General features: G+C 37.6%; 1 protein-coding gene across 4 annotated transcripts in view; it reads right to left on the bottom strand.

The window, feature by feature from the left end:
- Window positions 1-2,619: 2,619 nt before the first annotated feature.
- CD163 (CD163 molecule) overlaps window positions 2,620-26,184 on the bottom strand; it is a 53,813-nt gene continuing 30,248 nt past the window's right edge. For 2 of the 4 annotated variants that reach the window (XM_031938871.1, XM_031938873.1), the window contains 7 exons: window positions 22,480-22,800; window positions 17,492-17,797; window positions 17,125-17,160; window positions 16,414-16,524; window positions 15,735-15,821; window positions 6,252-6,401; window positions 2,620-3,814 (listed from right to left, as the gene is read on the bottom strand). In XM_031938871.1, coding sequence (XP_031794731.1) covers window positions 3,774-3,814; window positions 6,252-6,401; window positions 15,735-15,821; window positions 16,414-16,524; window positions 17,125-17,160; window positions 17,492-17,797; window positions 22,480-22,800 — 1,052 coding nt within the window. In that variant the 3' untranslated portion in view covers window positions 2,620-3,773. The remainder of the gene's footprint in view (window positions 3,815-6,251; window positions 6,402-15,734; window positions 15,822-16,413; window positions 16,525-17,124; window positions 17,161-17,491; window positions 17,798-22,479; window positions 22,801-26,184) is intronic. The other 2 variants (XM_012551721.3, XM_031938872.1) reach the window with 1 other exon arrangement.

Here is a 26,184-nt window from a genome sequence, read left to right on the forward strand (position 1 = left end):
GCAACTTTGCACTCTTCCATATCTGGAATTCTCTGCTCCCTTACCTCTTTCTCTTGATGTCCTTGGCTTCCATCAAGAGTCACATAACATCTAATATTGAGAAAGAAAATATATAAGATGAAATTAAGTTTGATGCCTGCTTATCCCAGGGAGCACTTTGGAAGTGAAGAGTTGCATTTGGTTGGAACTTTGTGGTAGTGATATTGAAGGGAATGGGAATAAGGTGTTCATTGGGGAAGAGGAAAGAGTTTTGGATGATGATACACAAAGGGTTCAGAATTACTACAATGTGGAGAACATCAGCAGATGAGGGTTTGTCAATTATTGAGTGAAAAATTTAGAGAGATTTTCAAAGTCTCATCAAAGTATTTTGATCTGAGGGTTGGAAGATTTCAGAACTTTGGACAGTTCTAGCAAAAGAAACAGGATGTAGAGGAGAAGTGGTGATGCTTTCTTTCCCCTAGGCAGGAAAATAGCTTGGATTTTGGTAAAAAGCACTTTCTTCCATCTGTCACTCCCTTTTTGATTCTTCCCTGTTTTAGTGATTATTCTCTTGAGGTCTGGGTCTTAAAATAAAAATAGTCTCCTCCTGATCTGAGTGAGTCACTTTTCACTGGCCTCAGTAATGCCCCAAAGTATTTCTAAGTAAACAGAAATGTCCCTACTTGTATACCAGTCCTCATTTCTTCAGGAATAATGCACCTTGACACCCACCCTCACTTCCATATATTTCTTTTAGTGGTGAAATTCTGTCATCCCTGGCCTAGGGATCTCATCCTTCAGCCCCAGTTGCTATGAATCCTCACTTCTGTTCTAGAAAGGGGTGAGCCATTGAACAAACCATGAAAATAAAGTAGGTTTCTAGGTTGGGCCACATTTTTCAATTAATGCTATCCCTTTTACACCTGTTAACCTCAATATCTGCAGAATCATCTCCTGAGCAGGGCAATCTGGGTTTGTGCTTCTACTCCTGTCATAACTACTGTAAAACTAAGCGAATTTTCCTTAGTCTGTAGCCCAGAATTGATTTGTGCTTGGTGATGTTAATATGACACTGTGATGTGGAAACAAAGAGATTGGAGTAGAAAAGTATAAAGTATGGGCTAGCTCCCTGGAGGGCCTCAGGATTGGCCAGGGTCAGGATAAATCAAAATCCTTGGAATTTAGGGGGAGAAGTGAAGGAGGCAGGCAAGCTACCATATGGCTTGCCAAAAATGTATCCTGGATTCTGAGTCCTGAGTCTCTAACCTCTATCTTCATCCTGCCACCAAGCGACTCTGACTTCTCTTCCCCTGCCCTCAAATCCATGCCTACAATTATCTTACTATCAAACATTCAGCAAGCACCAATGGTGAGGAGAGCCATCATCCAAATATATGCTAATAGGGCCATTATCCCACGAAGAATAGGTAACCTTAAGTTCTCTTTTGTCTGATTCAGAGTTTCAGCCCTCTACAGAAAAGCAAGTTTGAAAGTGACCTAAAGAATGAATCAAGTTTTCCTTTGAAATCTGTCCTCTCCAGATTCCTTAGGAATGTGCCTCATCAAAAAACTCAAAAGGCAAATCAATATTACAACATCAGAGACTTAGAGGTAGAAGGGGCTCAGCAGTGTCTAAGCTAAGTTCTTATTTTATAGCATAGAGGAGAAAGGAGAGGAGGAAGAGAAGAATAAGGAAGAGTAGAAGGAGTAGGAACAGAAGATGATGGAGGAGGAGAAAAAGAAAGATGACAGAAGAAAGGAAGAGAAGGAGTGGGAGGAAGAAGAGGTGAAGAAGGAGGCATTTATTTTAAAAGTGAAATCATAGAGGAAAGAGAAGGAAATTTAAAAGGGAACAGAGACAAGCAAGATGCTTTTCTTAATTTTTTTCAATTTAATATTCAGAACTATATAATGAAAGTCCATGTTTCATGTAGGACCCTTTTCCTGTTCTTCATATATTTAAATATTCATGTGATTGATGTTGCCAAGCTTGATAATAAACAAAATTAAAACTAAAGTAATTATAGCTTTCTTCAATATGGAAGAAAATATGTGTAAGAATGTTCTTGGACATGGAAATTCTGAAAATCTCTTTGTTTTTTATAGAGATGGATGACTGTGTGATGTGCCAAGATCATTATGTCAATAACAAAGAGATTGTTGCTTCTTCAAAGTAATGGTCTTCATCACTCTGAACTCTGTGGCTTTTTCCTTTTCGCTACTCACAACTCTAGTTCTAATAATCTTTGTGAAGAATTGAGATACTCCCATATTCAAACCAATATTTGAACTCTCTGCCATATCCTCCTCATTTCTTTGATTCTCTGCTTCCTCTACTCTTATCTTCATTGATCATCCACCCTAACCAACCAGCATCCTTCAACAAACTATATTTGGGATTGTTTTCACCACAGTTATTCTTCTATTTTGATCAAAATCTTCACTGTGGTCCTGGCCTTCACCAGGCAGCAGGATCAGGAAATGGATGAGTCTTGAAGTGTATACTTATGTTATTCTCTTTGATTTAATTGTCTTTGCCCATGTCAAAAGGAGGATGTAAACACAAGGGGAAAGTATATAAAACTCTCTATTCAGCTTTTAAAATCCTTCATAACTGTCTCCTTCCTACATTTCCACTTTTTTTTTTTTTTTTTTTTTTTTACCACTTACACTTCTCCTGGCATTCTTCAGTTCAATATGTGGAACTGATCTCCTTACTGTGCTTGCACAAAACATTCCATCTCATGATTATACAATTTCACTAACTATTCTCCATGCTGATCATTCTGTCCTGGATTCCCTGGCATTACTCAAATCTCAACTAATTAAACTGACTTTTTGAAAGAATCCATTCCCAACCTTCCTTAATGCTGGTACCTCCTAAGATTATCCCCAATGTTGTCTCTCCCATTAAACGATGAGCTTCTTGAGGACAGGAACTGTTTTTGCCTTTTTTTTTCCTATCTCCAGCACTTAGCATAGTGATTGATACAGAGTAGATACATAATAAAATGCTTGTTGATTGACTTGACAGCAATGCTTCCTGAGATGAGCAAAAACTGGCAATAAAAGCAAATGCCCATTGATCAGAAAATAGCAAAGTAAGTGACATACGAATGGAAATTTAATGTGCTATTAGAAATAACCAACATCTAAAAATGAGAGATATGAAATGACCATATAAATTGGTGTCATGAAGCAGTCAGAATCAGTCTAAAAATATATATGTGATCTGGAGAGTCACAGTAGACAAGCATGCTCAGGACAAGCAAAAATCTGAAAAAAAAAATCATGAATGTCTGGACATTTTGTTCTTTCTCCAAAATCTTTTTGTATCCCATTAAAAATTCTTGCTTTCTTTTCCCAAGCCATATTTTCTCTGGAATATGACTTTATTCACTGAATCTCGTCATTGTGATTCCTGTAGTAGGACAATCACAGACTAGTAGGTTATCTTGACTATCCTGTGAAAAAACTTGAGTTTAGTATCAAACTTTATGATTTTGGACACAACCTATCACTCTGACAAGTAGGCACAAACTAGAGATTGATAAAATTGCCCTGGATTAGATTCAAATACCCTAGGAATAAAGCAATCAAAAAGTCTTAGAAGAACAACAGGACGATGTAAATCTCCATCAATATCATTCCCAAGGGAGGATATATATACTTCTCAACATCTTAGTCACTACTTCCTTCTAAACTTAGTTGTTCTTATAGTTCTAATCAGAGAAGTTGAGCTCTACATCACAATAGTGTTTATCCAACAGATGATTTTATCCAAATTCTATTCAAAAGGTTGTGTCTCTTTCAAGGAATTGTAGATGTTGACCTAAAAAAAAAAAACAGGGAAAATATATTACCAATTCATATATTCATACTATGTTGTTAGGGTTTTTAAAAGGGGTTCAGACATAAGGTTCCATTTTGCATATAATTTTCATCATCATCATCTTTGTCATCATCATCATCATCAAAAGTAATATTAACAATAGCTAACCTTTATATAATGCTTTAAATTTGCAAGTCCTTTATTTTGTCACATTTAACCTTCACAACAACCCTGTAATGTAAGTTATGTTATTTTCCCTGTTTTATAGATGATGATACTGGGGTATACGAAGATCTTGTCTATACTGCACAACTAGTAAATGTCTAAAGCAAAGCAGAACTCATATATTCTTGCCTCCAAAGTCACGACTCTATTTAATATGTCACTTAAAGGTCTACTAGCTAGAATATGAGGATTTGGGCAATTTTAGGCACAAGGGAGAAAAATGTCCAAATGATAATATATTAATAGTATTTAATTGGATGAGAATACACATTAAAAATGACCAATGATATCAATAATAAGCCTAAATCTAAAAACTACCCAACAGGAATAGATAAGCAGTGGGGCACTAAGTAGCAGGAAACCAACAGAAATAGACATTAATTCCATATTATAGAAAACTGTTCCTAAGTATATAGTGCCTAGGAGAAAATGAACAAGACAGAAAAAGACAAATACCATATACTGTAAAGGTGGTGGCAGTGGTGATGATGATGGTCATGAACTGTTAGACTGGATAAATAATCAGAAGAGAAAGGATAAACAGGAACAGAACTTATCATTTAATTAGTAGAATTAATTTGATTGAGGAACTTCAAAGGGAGGAAATTTATCTCTACCAGTGTAGGTCTAAGGGCCTTGTCTGGAACAGTCTTAGAGTGATGAGAGATTGTGACTTGTCCATAATCACACAGCCAGGATTCTGTGTTCAAATCTGAGATCAATCCTGAACCCAAGTGTTCCTGATTCAGAAGTCAGCTCTCTGTCTATTATGTCATTCCTCTTCGCATTATGATTAAACAAAAAAGTTACATACTAATGGGAGGTAGAGAATGGTCCAAAGGAAATATATATGTGTATTTGTGAAAGAAAATATATATATATATGACATTTCTCAATAAAGTTAATTGGGTTTAGATAATGTTCTCACCTAATTCTTTAGTTGGATTCTCACCATAAAGTAAAGAAAGCTATACCCAAGGCTTTCATCAAAAATGTCTGAGCTGGGATATTTTTAGAGCAGCGTACTATTTGGAAGTTAATTATTTTCTAGACAAATGCTTTTTACATGCAAAATTCTTTATGATAACTCCTGCTATTTAGTGATTCTTTCATTGTGAGCTGGAAAAACACTTCTAGAGAAAAAAAGAAGAGTGACAGGTTATAAACTAGGAATCTAGCTTCCACTCTTACTATCTCAAAACAATAAGAAACTTGAAAAATAAAATAAAACTTTTGAGAAGGAAATATTTCCCCATAAGCAAACTTCTATTAAAACAAATAAAAAACTCAAAAGGTCATATTAATAACCCACCTCCTTTTTATATAGATTACTTCTGACTGACTTCAAAAGACCTTCACATCAAGCTTAACATAAATGAAGTGGTAATTCTCCTTTTTCTCTGCTAACCCTCAAAGTGTTTCCTTGGCAGAAACTTTGACCCTCACAATTGGGGAAAAGCATAGCCCTTTGCCAGGTTGAGCAAACTGAAGAGACAAAAGTGAGGTTGGTACCAGTAATATAGAGCCTGTTTTGACATCACATAAAACAGAAATGAAAAGACTTGTGGCAAGAATCCTGAGGGGGAAATGAGATACAAGCCTCCCATTGTGGTGTTTCCCATCAGAATCTCACTCTGTAATGAAAAGAGTTCCTTAAACTCACTTAATTCTAGTTGTGTGAACAGAAGAAAATCAGAAGCAATGCATGGGAAAGGTCCTAACATAGCAAAGCTTGATAAAATAACAACAAAATTTCCAAACAAAGGAAAGCACCACCTGCAAAAAGACTAAGGGAGCTTAGCCCTCCTGCTTCCCAGTAATCAACTACTAGACTTAGAAGGAAATAGTAAAAGAATATGGTAAAGGACACAATACAATGAACAAATGTAAAGCCAAAGTATAGTGACACAAACATCCTCACTGAATGGTAAAGCAAAACATTAGGTTCCATGGGCTCCCCAAATCATTATGGAACAAAAACAAGAATCTCCAGAATGTTTCAAGAGAGAAAAGAATGGAAATGAGAAAATGAAATTTGGTTAGAAATCAGAGGCATCAAGAAAGAAATAATAGTGTTGTATAAGAGAGTTGAAAATTTAGAACTTTGAAAGACAAATCACTCCAGATTGTTAAGAGGATCTGAAAGCTACACACAGAACTACTAGGATCTCCCTCCATCAAATTTTATAATTTTTTATTGCTGCCCACTCACTTGTGGAGTTTCTGTTCCTGCTCCTTTCTTCTGGAATTGCCATGGCATCCCTTTTGTTAATCCAGGAAATGGAAAGTGGTTCAGGCTCAGAGACTTCTGCAGCAACTTCCGAATCAGATCTTGGGATACCACTTATGCCATTAGGAGCTTCTGAAATGTTTAAAATTTTAAATGAGAATGATGAAAAGCCTACTTTGCTTCCTGTAAAGTGAGTGAGTCTGAACCAGGGAAAAGTCTTCAATCATAGGTTCTAATGAGAGTCTAATCCTTATACAAAGGTGAATGCAAGGAGGCTCACTGGTGGGGTAGGAAGAGGTTGGAATCAGATTATAGAGAGGTGTCCCTGGATCAAAAGTTTACTCAAAGACCCCAAAAGATGCTTGATGGCTTCATTATAAATGACTCCCTTAGATGAATTCCCTAAAGATCTCTGTCAAACTGATATCCTCATTTCCCTTACTCACATCTTAGTGATTGACTATGCAATTTCCTCAAAGTAGGCTCAGGGATACTCAGGTCAATTCCTGAGCTTTTAGCTCTGTGTTGGGGTCAACTAAATCAGTGATAATAAAGGTGGTTTCCAGACTTCACAGCCTGCAGATGATAAAGGGTTCAAACAACTGATCAGAAGAAAATTATGGGGGTCTTTTTGCTAGCAGTGGGAGCAGGTCTCTGTTCTATTGCTCATATTTGGACCTGGAACCCAGGCCAGAGTCTCAATCCCAGGATGAGGAGGAGTACTTGCACTGAGTTTGTGGCTGCAAGGGAACTAGGACCCTGCTCAAAATTACTAAAGCAGAAAAGAGTATTTGTGGTAACTCACAGACAAGAACACAGACCAGGAGAAGGTAAGCATTCCTCTTTTTAGAGCATACCACACTGGAAAAACTGAAAACTTACAGGTCCCAAGAATTTTCTTTGAAAACGATTGAAACCTGAAGTTTGGAACAGTGCTCCCTTTGTTTCAGAAGCAGAGTCTCATATACTTAAATATAGTTAGAAGTGCATATCATCCCTCTATTTAGGCCCACCTGCATTTTTGATTTCCTTCACAAGCTAATTGTACAATATTTCAGAGTCTGACTCTTTTTGTCCAGCAAAATAACGTTTTGGTCATGTATACTTATTGTGTATCTAATTTATATTTTAATGTATTTAACATCTACTGGTCATCCTGTCATCTGGGGGAGGGGGTGGGGGGTAAGAGGTGAAAAAATTGGAACAAGAGGTTTGGCAATTGTTAATGCTGTAAAGTTACCCATGCATATATCCTGTAAATAAAAGGCTATTAAATAAAAAATAAAAAAAATAAAAAAAAAGAAGTGCATATCATTTGATCCAGTAATACTACTACTAGTTCTGTATCCAAAAAAGATCACAAAAAAGGGGAAAAAACCTTCATCTACAAAAATATTTATATTTTGTAGTGGCAAAGAATTGGAAATTCAGGGAATGTACATCAGTTGGAGAAAGACTGAATAAGTTGTGGCATATGAATGTAATGGTGTGTTATTCTTCTCTAAAATGCAATATTCTCTGGGAGCAGATTTCTTGGGGGGGGCTTCTGGGAGCAGCCTTGATTTCAGTTCAGTAATCCCCCCAAATGCAGCCAGGAGTTAAAGTCCAAATCCTTTATTGTCTCCTTCAAAATCTTATCTCCTTCACTTGGGGTTTGGCTAGTTTTTCTTGGAGGCCTTCTGTAGTCTTGGTTCTGAGAGTTTAAGCTGCTTTCTCTGGCTTGTGAATCTCTTCAACTGAATCCTGGGTGAGGATCCGAGAGCTTCTAGTGAGCTTGTCCTTTCTGGTCCTGACAGCTCCTCCTTATATATCCCACACTGAGTGTACTCCAATCATTATATCACTAGGAAACCATTATTTATTGTAGGATTAAATCAATGCTAATCTAGATTTAACTACTGTCTCTTCAATTCCACTTACTTAGTACCTTGTAAGAATCCTAACATCTCCTGCTTTTTTTGTTTGTAGAACATAGGTGGTCATGACCTCCCTGACTTCTCAAGGAGGTGAGAACCCACCCAAAAAAGGTGATCATGCCTTCCCTGACTGCTCAAAAAAGGGGTAAAAACACCATAAAAGGAGGTGATCACGCCCTCCCTGACATCTCAGGAAGGGAGATGAAAACACCAAAAGAAATGGGAAATCAAATTAGATTAGGGGGGTTTCTCAAGGGGCTCACTTGAAACAAGTATATATAAATCCATCAATATGGGAGGTATTACACATAATTACATAAATTACATAAGCACATAGTAACACTGGCTAGTAGTGATATAATAACATGAATCAACATGAGGAATTATACATGTCCATAAGTCCTAAAAATAGTCCAAAAAGAATCTATTGTCCATTAGTTCATGTGCCAGGAATCCAATAATTCCTGCAAGTTTTAAAGTCCTGCAATAGTCTCATCAACAATTTTTCATCTCAAGGAATCTAATGATTCCTGCTGGTTTTCAAGTCCTGCAACACTCTCATTATCAGCCATGCTCTTTCAGTGTCAGATGTTTTTTAGGTCTTCTCCTTTGTTTTGAGGTTTTTCTCTTTTTCTGTCTCTCTGAGACAGATGCTCATTAGCACCCATCTGATCCATCTGCAGAGATACAAACAAATCCTTTCTCCCAAGCAGTTAACCTATCTGCTGCCTACTATTTACCACTTTCTAAGTTTCTTCTCATCATCTGGCAATTACATTGGAGCTGTTCATTATATTGGAGATGCTCTCACTGGACACTGCCCTTCTGTTGGATTAAAAAGCCTGTATTCTTTCCAATTGTAATCCCTTTCTGCTATCTGATTGCTTTTCTGCTGATTGATCATGTAATCTCTTTCTCCCATATGATTGCTTTTTGGATGGTTTATCATGTAATGCCTTTTGGCCATCTGATTGTTTTTTTGCTGATTGATCACATCACCTTCATCACATCACACACCTTCTAAAGACTCTCTGGGTATAAACTCAGCTGCCATCATGCCCCACCTGTCTTTTGTATGATATCTTGGGGCTGGGCCCTGCCTCTCATTTCCCTGGCTCAGTCTACATTCTGAGACCCAGTGGAAGCCCTTGTGGCATTTTGGACATAGGGTTTTAGGTCTTCTCTCACCCTGTCTTCTCACTCTATCTCCATACCTCTCAGATGTCCTATTTTTCCACACTGAAAACATCAACGATTTTCTCTAGAAGTCCCTTGCCAAGAGGGACCCTGTCTTCCCATGTTCCTCATAGTCTGGGTATAATAAGCACTTGTGCCCACTGTAGCACAGCATCTTATGATCTCCTCTAAAGGAGCATCTTTGTGTAGACGCCATATAATTCTTTTGCAAATCTCATTAGCATTTTCCTTAGCCAGTTGTCTTATCATTACTTCTGTAGCTGCATTTTCTCCAATGGTTCTTGTGACAGATGTTTGCAAATGTCCCACAAAACCCACAAAGGGTTCATGGGACCTTGCTCTATTTTTGTGAAGGCTCCCCCCCATCCTTCCCTGGGAGGGAACCCTAAGCTTTTGTTGTAGCAGTAACAATTTGTTCATATGCTCTTATGGGGTAATTAATCTATGCTGAATTCTCTGCATACTGACCTTCACTTGCTAGTTGGTCAAAGGTGATTGGAGTACTAACTCCTGTTTGCCTATTTCGTTGGGCTTGAATCCTACATAATTCATGATACTCCAAACGCCACAACAAGTTTTGTCCAGGTTCCAAGCATGTCCTTGCTATGGATTTCCAGTCACAAGGGATTAAGATTTCATAAACCAAACTCTTTAGTAACATCTTAACATAAGATGATGTAGCCCTATAAACAGTGCAACCTTTTATCAAATCCTTAATTTTTTCCAAATCAAAAGGAGTTTATCTTCTCCTTTCTTGAGCTGAAGAGTCAAGTTCTTCAATCACAGGGTATGCATTTATTAAAGCAGATACATCCTGTCCTTCATTTTTTGCCTTAACCAGTGCTTTTTGTAATCTTGTCATAGGCTGCTTCATAGGTGGTGCTGAATGTGTTACTGCCTCTCCCCCTCCTCCTTCTTCCTCCACCCATGAAGGGTTAATTGAGGGAAGTAGGTCAGGGGATGTGGAATGACTTAATTTCTTCTGCTGTGAAGTGCCATACTTAGAATTGTACTTAATTCCATTCTTATCTGATTCTTCATCCTTTTCAAGTAATTTATCTGGATCCTTCCTCTCCTGCTCTTTCTTCTTTTCCCTTATTCCATAACTTATATAAATTCCTAAAGCCAATTGTATTAAATTGTATGTATAAAGTATATCTTTGGAAATTGAGTCAGGTCCATTTTCATTGTAGAATTGACATAGTTGCTCTCCTACTAATTTCCACTCATTTGGATCCAATTCTTTTTCCTTAAGAGAACCAAGGAGATGTGCACTATACAGTTTTTAAAAGTTCAGTGATCTGCTCCCAAGTTACAATTAAACCTTGATTTTTTAATCAGTCTGATCAAGCTTTCGACACATTTTCCTTGAAGAGGAAAAGAAGGCTGTTTTCTAAACATCTCTCCCATTTTAGCTGAAATACAATTTTAGCCCTTTTAACAAAACTTCCTTGTGGTACTCACCCTAATTTCTGGGTCACAGATGAAGGTTCTTGCTCCCACGTTTGGGTGCCAAAATGTAATATTTTTCTCTAAATTGTAATATTCTCTGGGAGCAGGTTTCTTGGGGATCTTCTTGGAGGCAGCCTTCCTTTCAGTTCAATAATCACAAGTGCAGCCAGGGATTAAAATCCAAATCCTTTATTGTCTCCTTCAAAGTCTTGTCTCTTTTCCTGGGGCCCAGTTAGCTTTCATAGAGGCCTATCTCTCTCTCCTTAGTTCCAAGAGTTCCTGCTGCTAGTCCTTTGCCTCTGCCAGCTTCTGCCTCTAGCTTCCTCCAAATGTCTCCAAATCCAAAGATTTGTACTTCAGCTTTCAGCAACAACAAAGGTGGAAAATGGAATGAATCTGTCTCAGCCTCAGAAAGCGTCTAGTGGGCTTGTCCTTTCTGGCTCTGACAGCTCTCCTCCTTATATATCCTACACTGAGTATACACCAGTCATTATATCAGTAGGAAACCATTATTTGTTTTATGATTAAATCAATGCTAAACTAGATTTAAGCACTGTCTCCTCAATTCCACTTACTTAGCACCTTGTAAGAATCTTAACATAAGGGAATACTATTGTATTATAAGAAATGAGCAGGCAGATTTCAGAAAAACTTGGAAAGACTTACATCAACTGATGCTGAATGAGCAAAACCAGAACAACATTGTACACAGCAACAACAACATTGTGTGAATCAACTATGATAGATTTAATTCATCTCAACAATACAATGATCCAAGACAAGTCCAACATTCCTAATACAAAATACTAATGCAGGAATATGTTTAACATGATTGTAAATGTGTGACCTATATCATAATGCTTGCTATTTTGGGGAGCAGGGAAAGAAGGAAGGGAGAAAGGAAAATTTAGAACTCAAAATTTTATAAAAATGAATGTCAATAATTATAAAAATGAATTGTCAAAATCAAACAATAATTATATGACTGAAAAACAATGTTATTTTTCCAAAAGAGAGAGAGAGAGAGAGAGAGAGAGAGAGAGAGAGAGAGAGAGAGAGAGAGAGAGAGAGAAAGAAATAGAATGGGGAATAAATGAGCAAACAACCCTGACTATAGAAAGTTATAAAGGTGACAGGAAAGATCAAAACACAAACTCAGAAGATGACAAAGTCAAAACTGCTACATCCAAAGCCTCAGAGAAAAATATAAATATAAATAGTTCTGAAGTCATGGAAAAGCTCAAAAAGAACTTTAAAAATCAATTAATAGAAATATAGGAAAAATTAGGAAGAAAAATGAGAGTGATCTAAGAAAACCATAAAAAAAAATCTTCTACAGCTTAGTAAAGGAGATACCAAATAATAATAATAATAAATAAATAAAAAGGAGAAAATAATACCTTAAAAAAAAGTCAGGGACTCACCTGAACTGCCCCCCAAAACAATAACTTTAAATGACTCAGCAAATTCTAGAGTGGCAGAATCCCCAAAAGAAAGAGTACAAATATTCACTAAAGAAAAGAAATCCTCAAAAAGCATACTCCAGAGGGGGGGAAAAACAAACTATGATTACAACCAAGAATTACTGCCCAATACCCTTTGATCCAGCAGTGTTACTACTGGGATTATATCCCAAAGAGATTATAAAGAAGGGAAAGGGACCTGTATGTGCACGAATGTTTGTGGCAGCCCTTTTTGTAGTGGCTAGAAACTGGAAACTGAATGGATGTCCATCAGTTGGAGAATGGCTGAATAAATTGTGGTATATGAAAATTATGGAATATTACTGTTCTGTAAGAAATGACCAACAGGATGATTTCAGAAAGGCCTGGAGAGACTTACACGAACTGATGCTGAGTGAAATGAGCAGGACCAGGAGATCATTATATACTTCTACAACAATACTAGATGATGACCAGTTCTGATGGATCAGGCCATCCTCAGCAATGAGATCAACCAAATCATTTCTAATGGAGCAGTAATGAACTGAACTTGCTATACCCAGAAAAAGAACTCTGGGAGATGACTAAAAACCATTACATTGAATTTCCAATCCCTATAGTTATGCACACCTGCATTTTTGATTTCCTTCACAAGCTAATTGTACAATAATTCAGAGTCTGATTCTTTTTGTACAGCAAAATGTTTTGGTCATGTATACTTATTGTGTATCTAAGTTATATTTTAATATATTTTAACATCTACTGGTCATCCTGACATTTAGGGAGGGTGGGGGGTAAGAGGTGAAAATTGGAACAAGAGGTTTGGCAATTGTTAATGCTGTAAAGTTACCCATGTATATATCCTGTAAATAAAAGGCTATTAAATTTAAAAAAAAAAAAAAAAAAAAAAAGAATTACTGCCCAGTGAAACTGATATAATCCTTCAGGGGAGAAATGAATATTTAATGAAAAAGAGGACTTTTAAGCATTCCTGTTGAAAAAAAAACAGGGCTGAAAAGAAAATCTGACTTTCAAATACAAGACTCAAGAGAAGTATAAAAAGTTAAGTAGGAAAGAAAAATCCTAATGGATATATTAAGACTAACTTTCTACATTCCTACATGAGAAAATAATAGCTATAACTAACATCTAAAAACTTTCTTATTATTAGGGTAGTTAGAGGGAGTCTATATAGAGAAAGGGCATTAAAATTAAAATTAAGGTGTGAGAATGAGCAATGCGCTGGAAAAAAAAAAAGGGAAAGGTGGAGGTAGAATAGGATAAATTATCTGATAAAAAAGGTTTGAAAGAACTTTTACAGTGGAGGGGAAGATGGAAGAATTGGTGAGGGTAGTGAGTGAACCTTTCTCTTATTGGAATTAACTCAAAGAGGGAATAACCTACACACTTGGGAGAATACAGAAATCTATCTTACATACAGGGAAGTAGTGGGGAAAGGAGAGTAACTTATAGAAGGGAGGGTGGATTGGAGGAGGTAAAAGTCAGAATCAAAATGCTTTTGACGATGGTTAGGGTGAAAGGAAAGAAATAGACACAGAGAAACAGAGACAGAGAGAGAGAGACAAGGAGAGAATAGAGAAAAGTACATCATAATCATAATGGAGAAAAATATTTACAGTTATATGAACAGACAATTTTCAGAAAAAGTTATCAAAGCTATCTGTAGTGATATAAAAAATGCTCTAAATAACCATTGATTAGAGAAATGCAAATTAAAACAATTCTGAAGTACCATCCCACATCTATCAGATTAGTTAATATGACAGAAAAGGAAAATGACAAATACTGAAGGGGATGTGGGATGTGGGAAAATTGAGACATTAATGCACTGTTGTTGAAGTTGTGTACTGATTCAGTCATTCTGTAGAGCAATTTAATACTATGCCCAAAGTGTTATAAAATCATGCATCCCTTTTGACCAGACAATATCATTATGAGGTCTGTATCCCAAAAAAATTTAAAAAGAACAGGAGGAAGGAATGAAGGAACGAAGGAAGGAAGGAAGGAAAAGAAAAGGAACTAGCTGTACAAAAATATTTATAGCCTTTTCTTTTTAGGAGTGGAAAAGAGTTGGAAATTGAGGGTATGGTCATTAATTGGGGAATGGCTGAACAAGCTGTATATAATAGAAAATGAATATTGTGCTGCAAGGGCTGATGAGCAGGATGCCTTCAGAAAAACCTGGAAAGATTTATGTGAACAGATGTAAACTAAAATCAGTTGAAGCAGCAGTATTGTATACAGATGACAGCAATTGTATACAGTAATAGCAATATTTCATGGTGAATTATGAATGACTTAGCTGTTCTCTTCAATACAGTGATCCAAGACACTTGTGAAAGATTTATAGTGAAAATGTTATCCACTTCCAGAGAAAGAACTAATGAGTCTGAATACAGAATAAGCAAACATTTACTTTACTTCCCTTATTTTTCTTGGGGCTTTTTTGTCTGTTTTCTTTCACAACGTGACCAACATAGAAATATATTTTGCATAACTTCACATGTATAACCTAGATAGGATTGCTCGTCTTCCCAATGAAGTGGGAAAGGAAAAGAGGGAAGGAGAAAATTTGAAATTCAGTTTTTAAAAATTAATATGAAAATTGTTTTTTTTCAAATAACTAGGGGGGAAATTAATATTAAGTAAAATTACAATATTGTCAAAAATATGAAAAACATAGAATGAGAATTTGTAATTTGGCCTTTCAAGGATCCATAAAGAACAATTTCCCTCGGCCAGGAGAAGAGCCTTATTTTGATATGAGCAATAGTGATAATAAGAGCAGAAGGAGAGTGGGAAATAGTCTTGAATTACCTCAAGAGTCTTTTATAAAGCAAATTTCTCAGCTGGGAGGGCAGGGGCAGGAATTAGGAGGAGACAGAGAAGGGATGAGATAATTACCATTTCTCTAGGGCATTAATATTAGCAAAGCACTTTTCAGACTTTGTCACATGATATGTGAATGAAATATTTTATTTCATTTCAATTAATATTACTTTGTGATCCTTAAAGCATTCTACAAGTATATCAGCATAGTACAAAGGATGGGACCCTGTGCTTGGGCTAAAAATACCTTGATTCAAATCCCATTTCAAACACCTATCAGCTGTGTTACTCGGCAAACCACTTAACCTGTTTGTGACTCAGTGTATTCTTTTGTAAAAAGCTCTAAATCTATGATCCTATGAAAAGTAACTATTCTTGGGAGAAAAGAGAGTTTTATTCCATGGCTTCCTACAAGGTCATCAAAGCTTCATTGAACTCAGAAATATGGTGCCAGATGAACTGTGGGCTTACCCAGAGGTTGGTTATTCTTGGGTTTTAGTCATTTAAAGCAGGCTTTACTCAGGGATTTACTCCTTCCTGTGGATAGGGTCTATTCTCATAATGGGAGTCCTCTCCAACTAAGCAAAATATCTCTGAGCCCCACAGACCTGGGTGACTGAATAGATGCGGGTCTTCATGCTCCTTCTGGTGAACATCCATCTTCTTGTAAACAGCATTCTGAAGAATATTTCCTACTTGGGAAAAGCATGAGAAAGGAAGACTTAGGTTGAAAGCTTCACAGCTTGATATCCCAACTTTTGCCATGCTCATTCTGGATTGAATAAATTGTCCTCTCAGTGAATGAAAAGACTCCTTTTCCCATAGCTGGACGTATATTCACACTCCTATGGCATTTTTTGATCTTCCTCATAGTACACTTTCTAGCTTCCTTTTCCACATATTTTACTTGCTTAAAATTGTACATTTGTTTCCTATGCCCTCTCCCTCTTGTATGCAAAACCTCTCTTGGCCATCTGTCTTTTATTGGCCTATCTTAGAACATCCAAGAGATGCCAACAGGTCATATATTCATGCTGACTTCTGTCAATTATGTATATTGAAACAATTGAGCTGATACATTGGCTCTATCGAGTGCCTTTCCTTTAGTTCTGGTATAATGAGCCCCTAAATGTTCATTCTGTCCTGGTAGATTTCACCGCCATGAAAACTTTCTCACCTTCAGACTGAACCCCTGCATTCAGCCCCAGATCATCTGAAGATGAATGTCCTATCCTAGAAAATCCCCACTAGTAGATCTCCTAAGCTGCAGTCTAGTGGGGTTCTCACCTCTGACTTGATGAGTCCATCTTCTAGCCTTTGCCCAGAGGAAGAGAGCAAGCAGGAACAGTACTATCAAGATGACCCCAAGGATCCAGAACAGCTTGAGGGTTTTGTGACCTATGAAAGAGATACACTATGACTTGTTTTCCTAATGAAATGCCATGGATCCTATCTATATCTTATGGTATTCAAGTAGCTAAAGGTCTATCAGTACATCCATATAAAAACATTGGGTTTCTTGTGTAAATTCCAAATGTGCTTTTTGGCTCATTATTTTATAAATGTAGACCACCAATATCTAAATTCCCTATCTCTCCAAGGCACTGAGTCCTTTAAAAACATACAAGCACATGGTGGGGTGTGGAAATGGAACCTGTTTCAGGGAAATACCAATAACCTAGCAATGAGGACTAGAGAGCTCCTGTCCCTTATGGAAGAGTCATCAGAAGAACTGCAGCTGGTCAGACAGTGAGAAGCAAGTTCTTTGCAAATGGATGTGTATCTGAAGAATGTTTCCATATCCCCAATAACTGAATGGGATTTATTAGAAACAAGTCCCAACAGGGAAACAAACTCAGAAGTTGGTAGGCTATATGTGAGCAGGCACACAGGAAAAGGCCTGACTTGCTTTTCACAGAGCTGCTCTCATGCTAGTTATTGGAACCCCCTCTAGCCTTTTAACTCCATCATAGTGACTCCATGATAAGGGAGTTGTACCTGAGAATTCCTGAGGTTCTGTAGTCATGGGAACACCTGCAAGAAGAAGGAGGAGGACAACTGTATCTTGAGGGAAGAAAACAAGATTCTATGCTGCTTCCTGCTTGTTACCCACCGTCACTTGACCATATTTCCTGAGTCTCTTTCTGCCCATCTCAGAATCTTTTCATCTCCTTCTCTCAAGAGTAGGAAGTTTGAAGAAAACAGGGTCAAAGTCAGAGTGTCCAGAAATGACTACAATCTCTGGTAGCAGTAAAAGATGCCTTTCATGCCTTCTACCTGCTTCCCTCCCCACCACCCCAAGCCATTCTGACAAGACCCCCAGTGCTGAGACTTCTGGTCTCAATATAGGCTCTCAGACCTTTACCTGAGCATCTCACACCAGCATCTTCTTTGTGCCCACAGTCTGCCTGCCCCCAGGGATCAGCAACGCAATCCCACAGAGAGGACTCATTCCCTTTACAATGAATATTATTCAGCCAGATGCGTCCAGTTCCTCTGCCGAATGCAGCCTCCACGGAGGCACCCAAGGCTGAACCACAGCCCAGTTGTCGACAGACCACTTCAGCGTCAGCCAGATCCCAGGAATCATCACACACTGTACCCCAAGAGCCTTCGTGCCAGACCTCCACACGCCCTGAACATTTGTCTCCTCCTTGGAGCCGTAGCTTGCCTGGAAATGCAAAGCATTGCTCTTTCCACATTCAATACGATAAAAAAAAAAAAAAAAAAAGTTCCCTCATTCCCAAATCCCAAAACAGGGGAGAAGCCATGGTCTGTCATTAGACAAAATGACACAATTATAGCCTAGGCTCCTGACTTTGGACATTTGGAATAAGAACACATATAAAAGACACAGCCTGCTTCCTTCTTTGGCAGTGCATTGAATAAAAAGGATGGAAGGAATGTGAGCCTCCACCACACAGAAGCTGCTTGGCCCCTGAGAGAAACCCTCTCTTCCTCTGGTGTCTGATGCAGGTCCTCTGCAACCAAACTTCCCCTTGGTGGGCTTGAGTGGTGATAGCATGTTCCCTCCCTTTGTAGCATGTACATATCCAAAAACACCTGGACTTTTCTCATCTATGGTGAAATTACACAGTTTCCAATGATGAGATGTAATCTGGCCAAAAGAAAGCAATCTACACTTAATTTGGTGGTTTGGTTCTTTGTGGAGTCAACCACAAAGGAACTTTTCTGAGCCTTTTTCCTCATATGAAAAATGAGAGGGTTGTACTGAATGAATTCCAAGATGCTTTCCTGATTGATTTATCCTCATCCCAGATTCTAATTAAGGTGTCTGTTATGCTATTAATGAAAATTTAAATATTTCTTTAACTAAACGATTAACTCTTAACCCTATAAAATCTAGAAACTCTCTGTGTCCCACCCTAAATTTAAATAAGCACAGGATTACTGATTATACTGATTATTAACAATGTAACAAAAATGAAATAAAACTATAAATAATAGTGTATAATATAGTTATCTGTTTAAAAAAAAAAAAAAGGTCACAGCTGATGACACCTTTAGGCATCATTACATCTGACTTCTCAATTCTGGGAACACACTCCCATCATTCACTTCTCTCAGGATATCAACTGACGATACTTGTCAAGAATATTCTTCATACTTCCTTGCAAGAAAAGCATTAAATATACTCCTCTAAGGAAATAAGTTTTCTTAATCCTTTTACTTATTCCTTTCTTGAGCTATCCCATTAACAGTTTCTCCAATTAAATTTCAGTTTCCTCACAGATTCCTCAGAAATGACTGCTATCTTTCTAAAATTCCATTTCCTCTTAAAGATATAGTAACAGTTGCTACATTTTTTAGTGGAAGAAGCTACTGAACCAAATGTTAGCTGTAGACTCCAGCACAGATATAAGCCTTATTTAGATGAAGGTTTTGCCCTTCAATTAAGTTTTAGAAGGTTGTTTAAGAAATTGGCTTCCTTACAGGGACATAGAATTTGTAGGCTCATATTTCCCAAACCAACCAGAAAGAAGAATGGCATATTTAGGCTTGTGTGTAATTATTGATTACTTATTAATTTACTGTATATATTTTTTTCATTTTAATGACAGGTTTTACTGTTCCTTTTCTTATTCTTTTCCTAGGTCAGTTAGAATGGTGAAGAGCAAACTTCCTAGATCTGAGTTTACTTTAAATATTTCCAGTTGTAAACTAGGTGGGAATTAAAAAAAAAAAAAAAGTTATTGAACTTCAAGTTCCCATAAATTTTCCTGGAGTCTGGGTTCATATGAGTTGTATATGCCCATATTTCGCTGAGGTCCTGAGGGCCACATTTCTTATCCTAGTGCCTGTGTTCTGGGCACAGGTGAAAAGAAATCCAGAAGCAAGAAACCAGTGACCGGGAAGTATAGACTCATAAATTTCTCATTTAAGTAATTGGATAGCCAGTATAGAATGAAATACTAGGGTCATCCCTAGTTGAACAGGTCATAGATCCTGAGGCCATCAGTGTTAGGTAAAAAAGAAAATGGAATTGAAAGTATTTTTCAATATTATTCTTTCTCCTCAACTTTGTTGTAGCCTGAAAAGATTAGGTGGCTTGGCTAGCAGTCAAAGCCAACCCTTCCCCTTTGTGTTTTGCTCCTTTTCCCCTGTAACTCCCTTGCTCGACTGATGACATTCCCTTTCCTTCTTCATATCCCCATAACACATATTCAATGTCTCCATTCTCGGTTCCTTCTTTGATGCAAGGTGTCCCTTATCCCAAAAGAAAGCCTCTTCATTCACAGTTAATCATATAAAAAATGTTGTCAGTTATTTGCTGCTGCCACTTCTTCACCATCTAGTCTTCCATAGTCTCACTTCCTGCAACCTTGATTCCTTCCCTACCATTAAATGGAAATTGCTCCCTTCAAAATCACCTAGAACTTTTTGATTGAGAAATTCAGGGAATGTTTCTTACTTGCCACCCTTCATACTCAGTAAGGCATATTGAAGAGCTTCAGTTTTTCTAGGCTAAAATTCAGACTCTTTTTTTTTTGGGGGGGGGGGCATGTAAATGTTTAAAATAAAAATTTACTCTTCTTTTGTTTTTATCACATTCATTTTCCCATTTGCCCTTCACCCAGATGTCTTCCACCTTCAGCTTCCTTTTCTAGAGAGTAATTCCACGTAACAAGCAATTTTTTTTTAATTAAAAAAAGTTCAGTACTTTGAACCAACACATTGAAAAACTTTGAAGTTTTATATATATATATATATATAGAATTCCACATTGATCATTCCACACAAGACAAGAAGGGGTATTTCCAATCTCTTTTTTTGTGACCAGGTTTGGTCATACTTCCTTTACCTCTGATCTTACTGGAAATATCACCACCATTTCTTTATTTATATAATGTATATAAGATTTGTTCTTAGTTTTATATACTCTTAATCCTATTTTTAAAAAGTGCATTTCTTCTCCTGAGCACATCTAACATGGAAAGGGATAAATTAATGTACTCTCTATGTTGTCACAGATCTGTCACCCATCTCCCCCAAGTCACTGGATAGAGGATCCTGTCAACCTCCTAATCCTACCTGCTGAGTAATCCTAGTTTGTCATCATCCCCCAGTTCAGTTTCTTATAGCTGTTATATACTCTCAATCCTTGAATATTCATCTTTCTCACAACTTCATTGACTGGCTCATAATCTTTCTCTTCTTCATTAATATAATGATATTCCCTCAAAGACCCTAAATTTCAAATTCCTCAATTTACACAACTCCCATGAACTTCTACTCTTTTACTTTACCTCACTCTTTCAGTTACAACACAAAGATGATCAGATCTTTCATCTCACCATCACCCCTAAGCATTTCATTGTCGTGATTGAGAATAATTAATTTCCCTTATCTTTCCATCTCACCCTGTGCATTATTTCTACTAAACCTTTTCTTCATCCCCACTGTAACCTCCAATACTACAACCAGGTAGGATTATCTCAATTAAGAACTCTCTTATGATGATACTCTCCCCCTTTCCCAATTTTCACCTCTTAATAACTCAGTTCAACTGCCCTATCTCCTGTACTTGAATCCCTCCCTCACTTATCCTGTCATCCATCACAGCTTGCCAAATAACCACTTTGGATTCATTTCTTTAACTATTATTCACACACTGCTGGATGAAATGAGACATTCATGACACTGGTCTTACCACAAATTTATGCCAGCTTAATAGCATAAATCTCACCTAGACTCTCACTGAAGATAGCGGATCCTAATGCTGCTCACTAATCCTAACCCTTTCCTGCCACTTTGTTTGGCTCTGGCCACCCACAGGTTAGAGACCAGTATGGTTGACAGTGTAGTCACTCACAGTAGGTATTCCCCAAGACTCTGATTCCTCCTCTCTTTATTTCTTTCTATATATCTCTCATTTGGTGACCTCATCAGCTTACATGAGTTCATAAATGCAAATGATTACCAGATCTATCTATATAGACTCAGTCTCTCTCCTGGGCTCTGGCTCTGGCTCTGGCTCTCTCTCTCTCTCTCTCTCTCTCTCTCTCTCTCACACACACACACACACACACACACACACACACACACATATCATTTAGCCAATTACTTACCAAATATTATAATCAATTATGTCTTTTCTCTCCACCAACACAATTAGTATCCTAATTCAGGTCTTCGTCACCTATCCCTGTTCTGTTATAACAATCTTCTAATTGCTCTCAAGTCCTAATTCACCCTCCAATCAGTTGCCAAAATGATTTTTCCACAATGTAGGTCTGATCGTGTCAAACCACCCCTTTTTGCTGCTCAGTAAAGTAGCATGTGTCCTTTTTATGTCCAGGTCCTTTGATATCTAAAGAAACTCCCTTTCTTGTGCTTTTCTACCTTCCTCATCTTTTAATGTTTGATTCCTCTCTACTCATTCTATGTTCCAGTCATACTGGCTGACTCACCCTTCCTTCTTACTCCCATCTCCCACCTTTGCACTGATTCTTCTCCATGCCCAGCTTGCTTTCCCTCCCAAACTTTGACTCTTAAAATCTGTAAACTGAAGACTTAGCTCAAGGGCCCAGCTACAAATTCCGTTTCCCATATGATTGCCATCCAATCTATCATTATTTTGTCTTATCTAATTGATAAGTGCTGTCTCTCTCTCACTGTCATTAGAATGTCCTTAAGGAGGGGAAACTATTTTTTATCTTTCTCTGTATTGCAAGTTCTTTAGCACTGTATCTGGCCCGTAGAAAGCTCATAATAAATGCTGTCTGATTGGGTGACTGACAATACATGTTCAATGTTTGTTGAAGTATATCAAGTGAGATTAGCAACAGGATAGATTTCATGAAACCTTTGAACAGCTCAAGAGACACTCACCAATACATGTAATCCAGGCCTCCTCTCTTGCACTGGATGGTGTCTTCTTCCATGGATCTGATGGACACTGCCACAGGGAGGTGGGCCCCTTAGGACACTGAACACCTTTGACCCACATGGTTCTGGAACTTGCCTTGTTTGTAGGAGCAGGGTCAAGAATCCCACTGTCCCCACAGCCTAAATGCCTGCAGATCACTTCCACAGTGACTGCAGTCATGTTGTGTCTGCCAACACTGCCCCAGGTCCCATTGTAAAAGACTTCCAGTCGTCCTGCACAGGCCGGGGTGTTGGTCTCACTGAGTAGCCTCAGAGACATGACCTCTACAGAGAAATGTGGTATAAGTTTCTTGATACATAAAATGTTAGGAGATTCCCTCCCTTTGATTCTTTGGGGTCCACAGGACAGGTTCCTCCCAGACTCCTTATGAGTATACTCTTTCTGGGATTGCAGGAGAGGTCACCAAAGCCATAACAGCACCAGCGCCAAATCTTTCTCTCTAGGGTTTTTACTGTCTATTTGACTCGGGGTTAGTGTTCAGACATAAGTTACTAGATATTGTGTACCCTTGTGTTTGTCATAGGAACCAGTCAGCTAGACTCAAATTGGGACAGCAATAAGCCGCAGGCATGTGAAAAAATAAGACTTTTCAGTAACTACTATCATGGCAAAAATTTGTTTGCACATATACAATGTCAGGAGAAGCTTTAACAAAAAATGCATGCAACATGGGAGTATCTTTTAAAAATTATAAGCCATAACTCATTGAGTGGAGATACAGAGAAAGAGAGAGTCAGAGACACACAGAGAGAATTTGGAGAGGTATTTTATACTCTGAGTGCCACCTGCCTCCCCAAACTCTAGTTTCTAATTTGCATTAACCTTGCTTGTGGACTTACTGCAAAACTTTATCACTGATAATTCTGATCATTAACCCAAGTAGCAAAAATAGAGACTGGGAGAACACCCACAAACTAGTCCATGAGAAATAGCTGGACTTTGAGTAGAAGCAAGACTATTCCTAAGATGGGATTTCTCTTGCTAAAAGAGGGGGTGCAGGGTCCCTCTCTATTCCTTACCAGTGTATTACCAATTTGACACAGGTGTTTCTTAAGGAAACTGTTCCTTTTCAAGAACTTGGTCCAAGGTTACAGATTATTAATGGCATAAATGGAAACAGGATTCCTGATCCTTTATTAATTCTTTTTTATCATAGCAGAAAATCCTATGTGGCTAAGGAGGAGGGAGACAAAAGTGGGAGATAATTTGATGAAATGTTTCTTACTTCAGTGGCTTTGTGTCAAACAACCATTGAACATGCTTATTTCTTTTTTTATGTGTCAGCCAAGTTTACATGTTAATATGTAAGCATATGATCATTCTAATTCAATTCAGACTTTAATATGCATATCTGATATATTGCACAAATAGTAATGTTTATGTTTGTATATGTATACACACATGTGTATATGTGTTTGTACTGTATATGAGGGTGGGTTTTCTCTCCATAAATATGTGCTTGTCTGTCATACTGTGCATGTGGCTTTGTGTGAAATCAGAGCTAGTATCATGAAGAAAAGACCATTAAGAAAATGGCCCAACCCTTCTACACATACTTTTGATGGATCTTTTCCTATCGTCTCTACAAGAATATCCCTACAATCATCTCCTCTCTCTCCTTTATAGCCTCTCAACAACTTGGTATAAAGGCATATGAGGTAATATGATTGATTAACCATTGGGCCTGGAATCAGGAAGACCTGAGTTCAATTTGACCTCAGCTACTTACAATCCTGAGCATATAACTTGACCTCTATTTGCCTTGGTTTTCTCACCTGTAAAATGGAGCTAATAACAGAACCGAGCTTACAAGGTGGTTATAAAAATAAAATGAAAAGATAGTTTTAAAAAGAAAAAAAGGGCTTAGCTTGGTTTCTGACACATAGTAGTTGCTACATAAATGTTTATCCCCTTTCCTCCCTTCTTTATTACCAATATCTCCTTTAATTATCACTTCCATTCTTGTTTTCTGTAGTCTTACCCAAGTCTACTTCATCTTTTAGTTTTTCCCTAGACCCTAAAATGTCTTTCAGATGTCATCCTAATTCTTATCTCACTTTCTTTAGTTGGCCACATTCAGGAGAACCCTACCATCTACACTGTCCCTGATTCCTTTCTTCTCAGCACCTTGCACTCTGGATTGGACTTTATCACTCCCAGAAGAGGCCACTGAGCTCTTCTCTAGAAGACATGACAGACTCTTCTCAAGCCTCATCCTTTCCAAGCTTCCTCATCTCACTGCTGACCCAGATACTCTTTTCTTTCTGGGGTTTTGTGACGCTGCTTTCACTCCCATCTATCTAAGCCGTCATTCTCAGTGTTCTTTGCTGAAACACCAACCATCTCATGACTTCTCAATTATTACTAGCTTGTTATCCAGGCTAACTTTTTTTTTCTTTTCTTCCCCTTTTTCATTTACTGCTTTATATGCTTGGAGAAAATTGCTCACAAAGAGACCCAAATTGCTCCACATACATTTTTTTATGGAGCTTATGGTTATTTTTCCAATGACTATCAAATATCTCTGAATTCAGTGTTCTCCAGTTTTCAAAGTCTAAGTCTCTTTCATGCTTTCATGTAGGTGAATGGGAGATGATCAAGAAAAGGACACTGAGAATGAATAGTACAGGAGAAAATCAAGAGAAAAAGGAGTTACAAAAACCCAGAAAGAAAAAAACAATGGCAAAATCCATTGCTGGAAGGATTTTCAATTCTCACTTACAAGTATTTGAGTAAGTCCACCCACTCTGTCCCTTCCTCACAGGTACTTAAATTGTAGAGCTCATAAGTGATAGTTCTATTGCAATGATGAGAAAAAGTTGTTATTAAAACATTTAAAAGTGTGTTTTCATTTCAAAGGTATTGGTTACTCTCCACTTATATTTAGCACAGAAGAGACTTTCCTCTCCTCCAGTTCCCTTCTTTATATATTGTAATATATTCTGCTTGCTTTTTAAAAAACAACTTAGACATTTCCTTTATCCCAAGTGTAGTCTCAGTAACAAAAGGGGGCAGAGGCTAGCTAGGATAAACACAAAATTAAATTATGTTAGAGAGCCAAAGTTCTGCCTTAAAGTTAGGAATTTCCCTAATTAGGAATTATTAGCTTTTATAATAGTATTCCTAACTTTTCATATGATGTTAAATCATTTTTCAATTGTATCTGACTCTCTGTGACTTCTTTTTGCCTCCTTCTAATCTATAAACAATTTTTATATTGAACCAAGGACCGCACTTTCCAACAAAGCTTTTGAAGCCCAGCCCTATGTCCACCTTCTAATGAAAGTGTAAAATATTCAAGTTTATGCTGACATTGTTAAGACAGGATATGGTATTTGGTCATATGATTTTCCTACTTTATCTTCTACAATTTATTAGCGTGTAGAGCTTTGAGTTACTTTACAGTGGTCAATTTGCTTACACTGGAGCCCTGCATATCTGCTTGAGGACCAAAGATCTCATAAAATAATGATTCCTCTCACTTCCTAGCCCTGGATAAAGATCATTCAGACCATTCCCTTAAAATAGAATGGACTTTCTATATTATTACAGCTTCCTTTATGTCTTCTGATTGCGTTCCTAATGAGAATGCCAATGTAGATGGAGTCTAGATCCATTGGGAGTGTTTGGAGTCTTTCACTTGGTTA

The sequence above is a fragment of the Sarcophilus harrisii genome, chromosome 5 (genome assembly GCF_902635505.1).
Source record: "Sarcophilus harrisii chromosome 5, mSarHar1.11, whole genome shotgun sequence".
In the NCBI taxonomy this organism is placed as follows: Eukaryota; Metazoa; Chordata; class Mammalia; order Dasyuromorphia; family Dasyuridae; genus Sarcophilus; species Sarcophilus harrisii.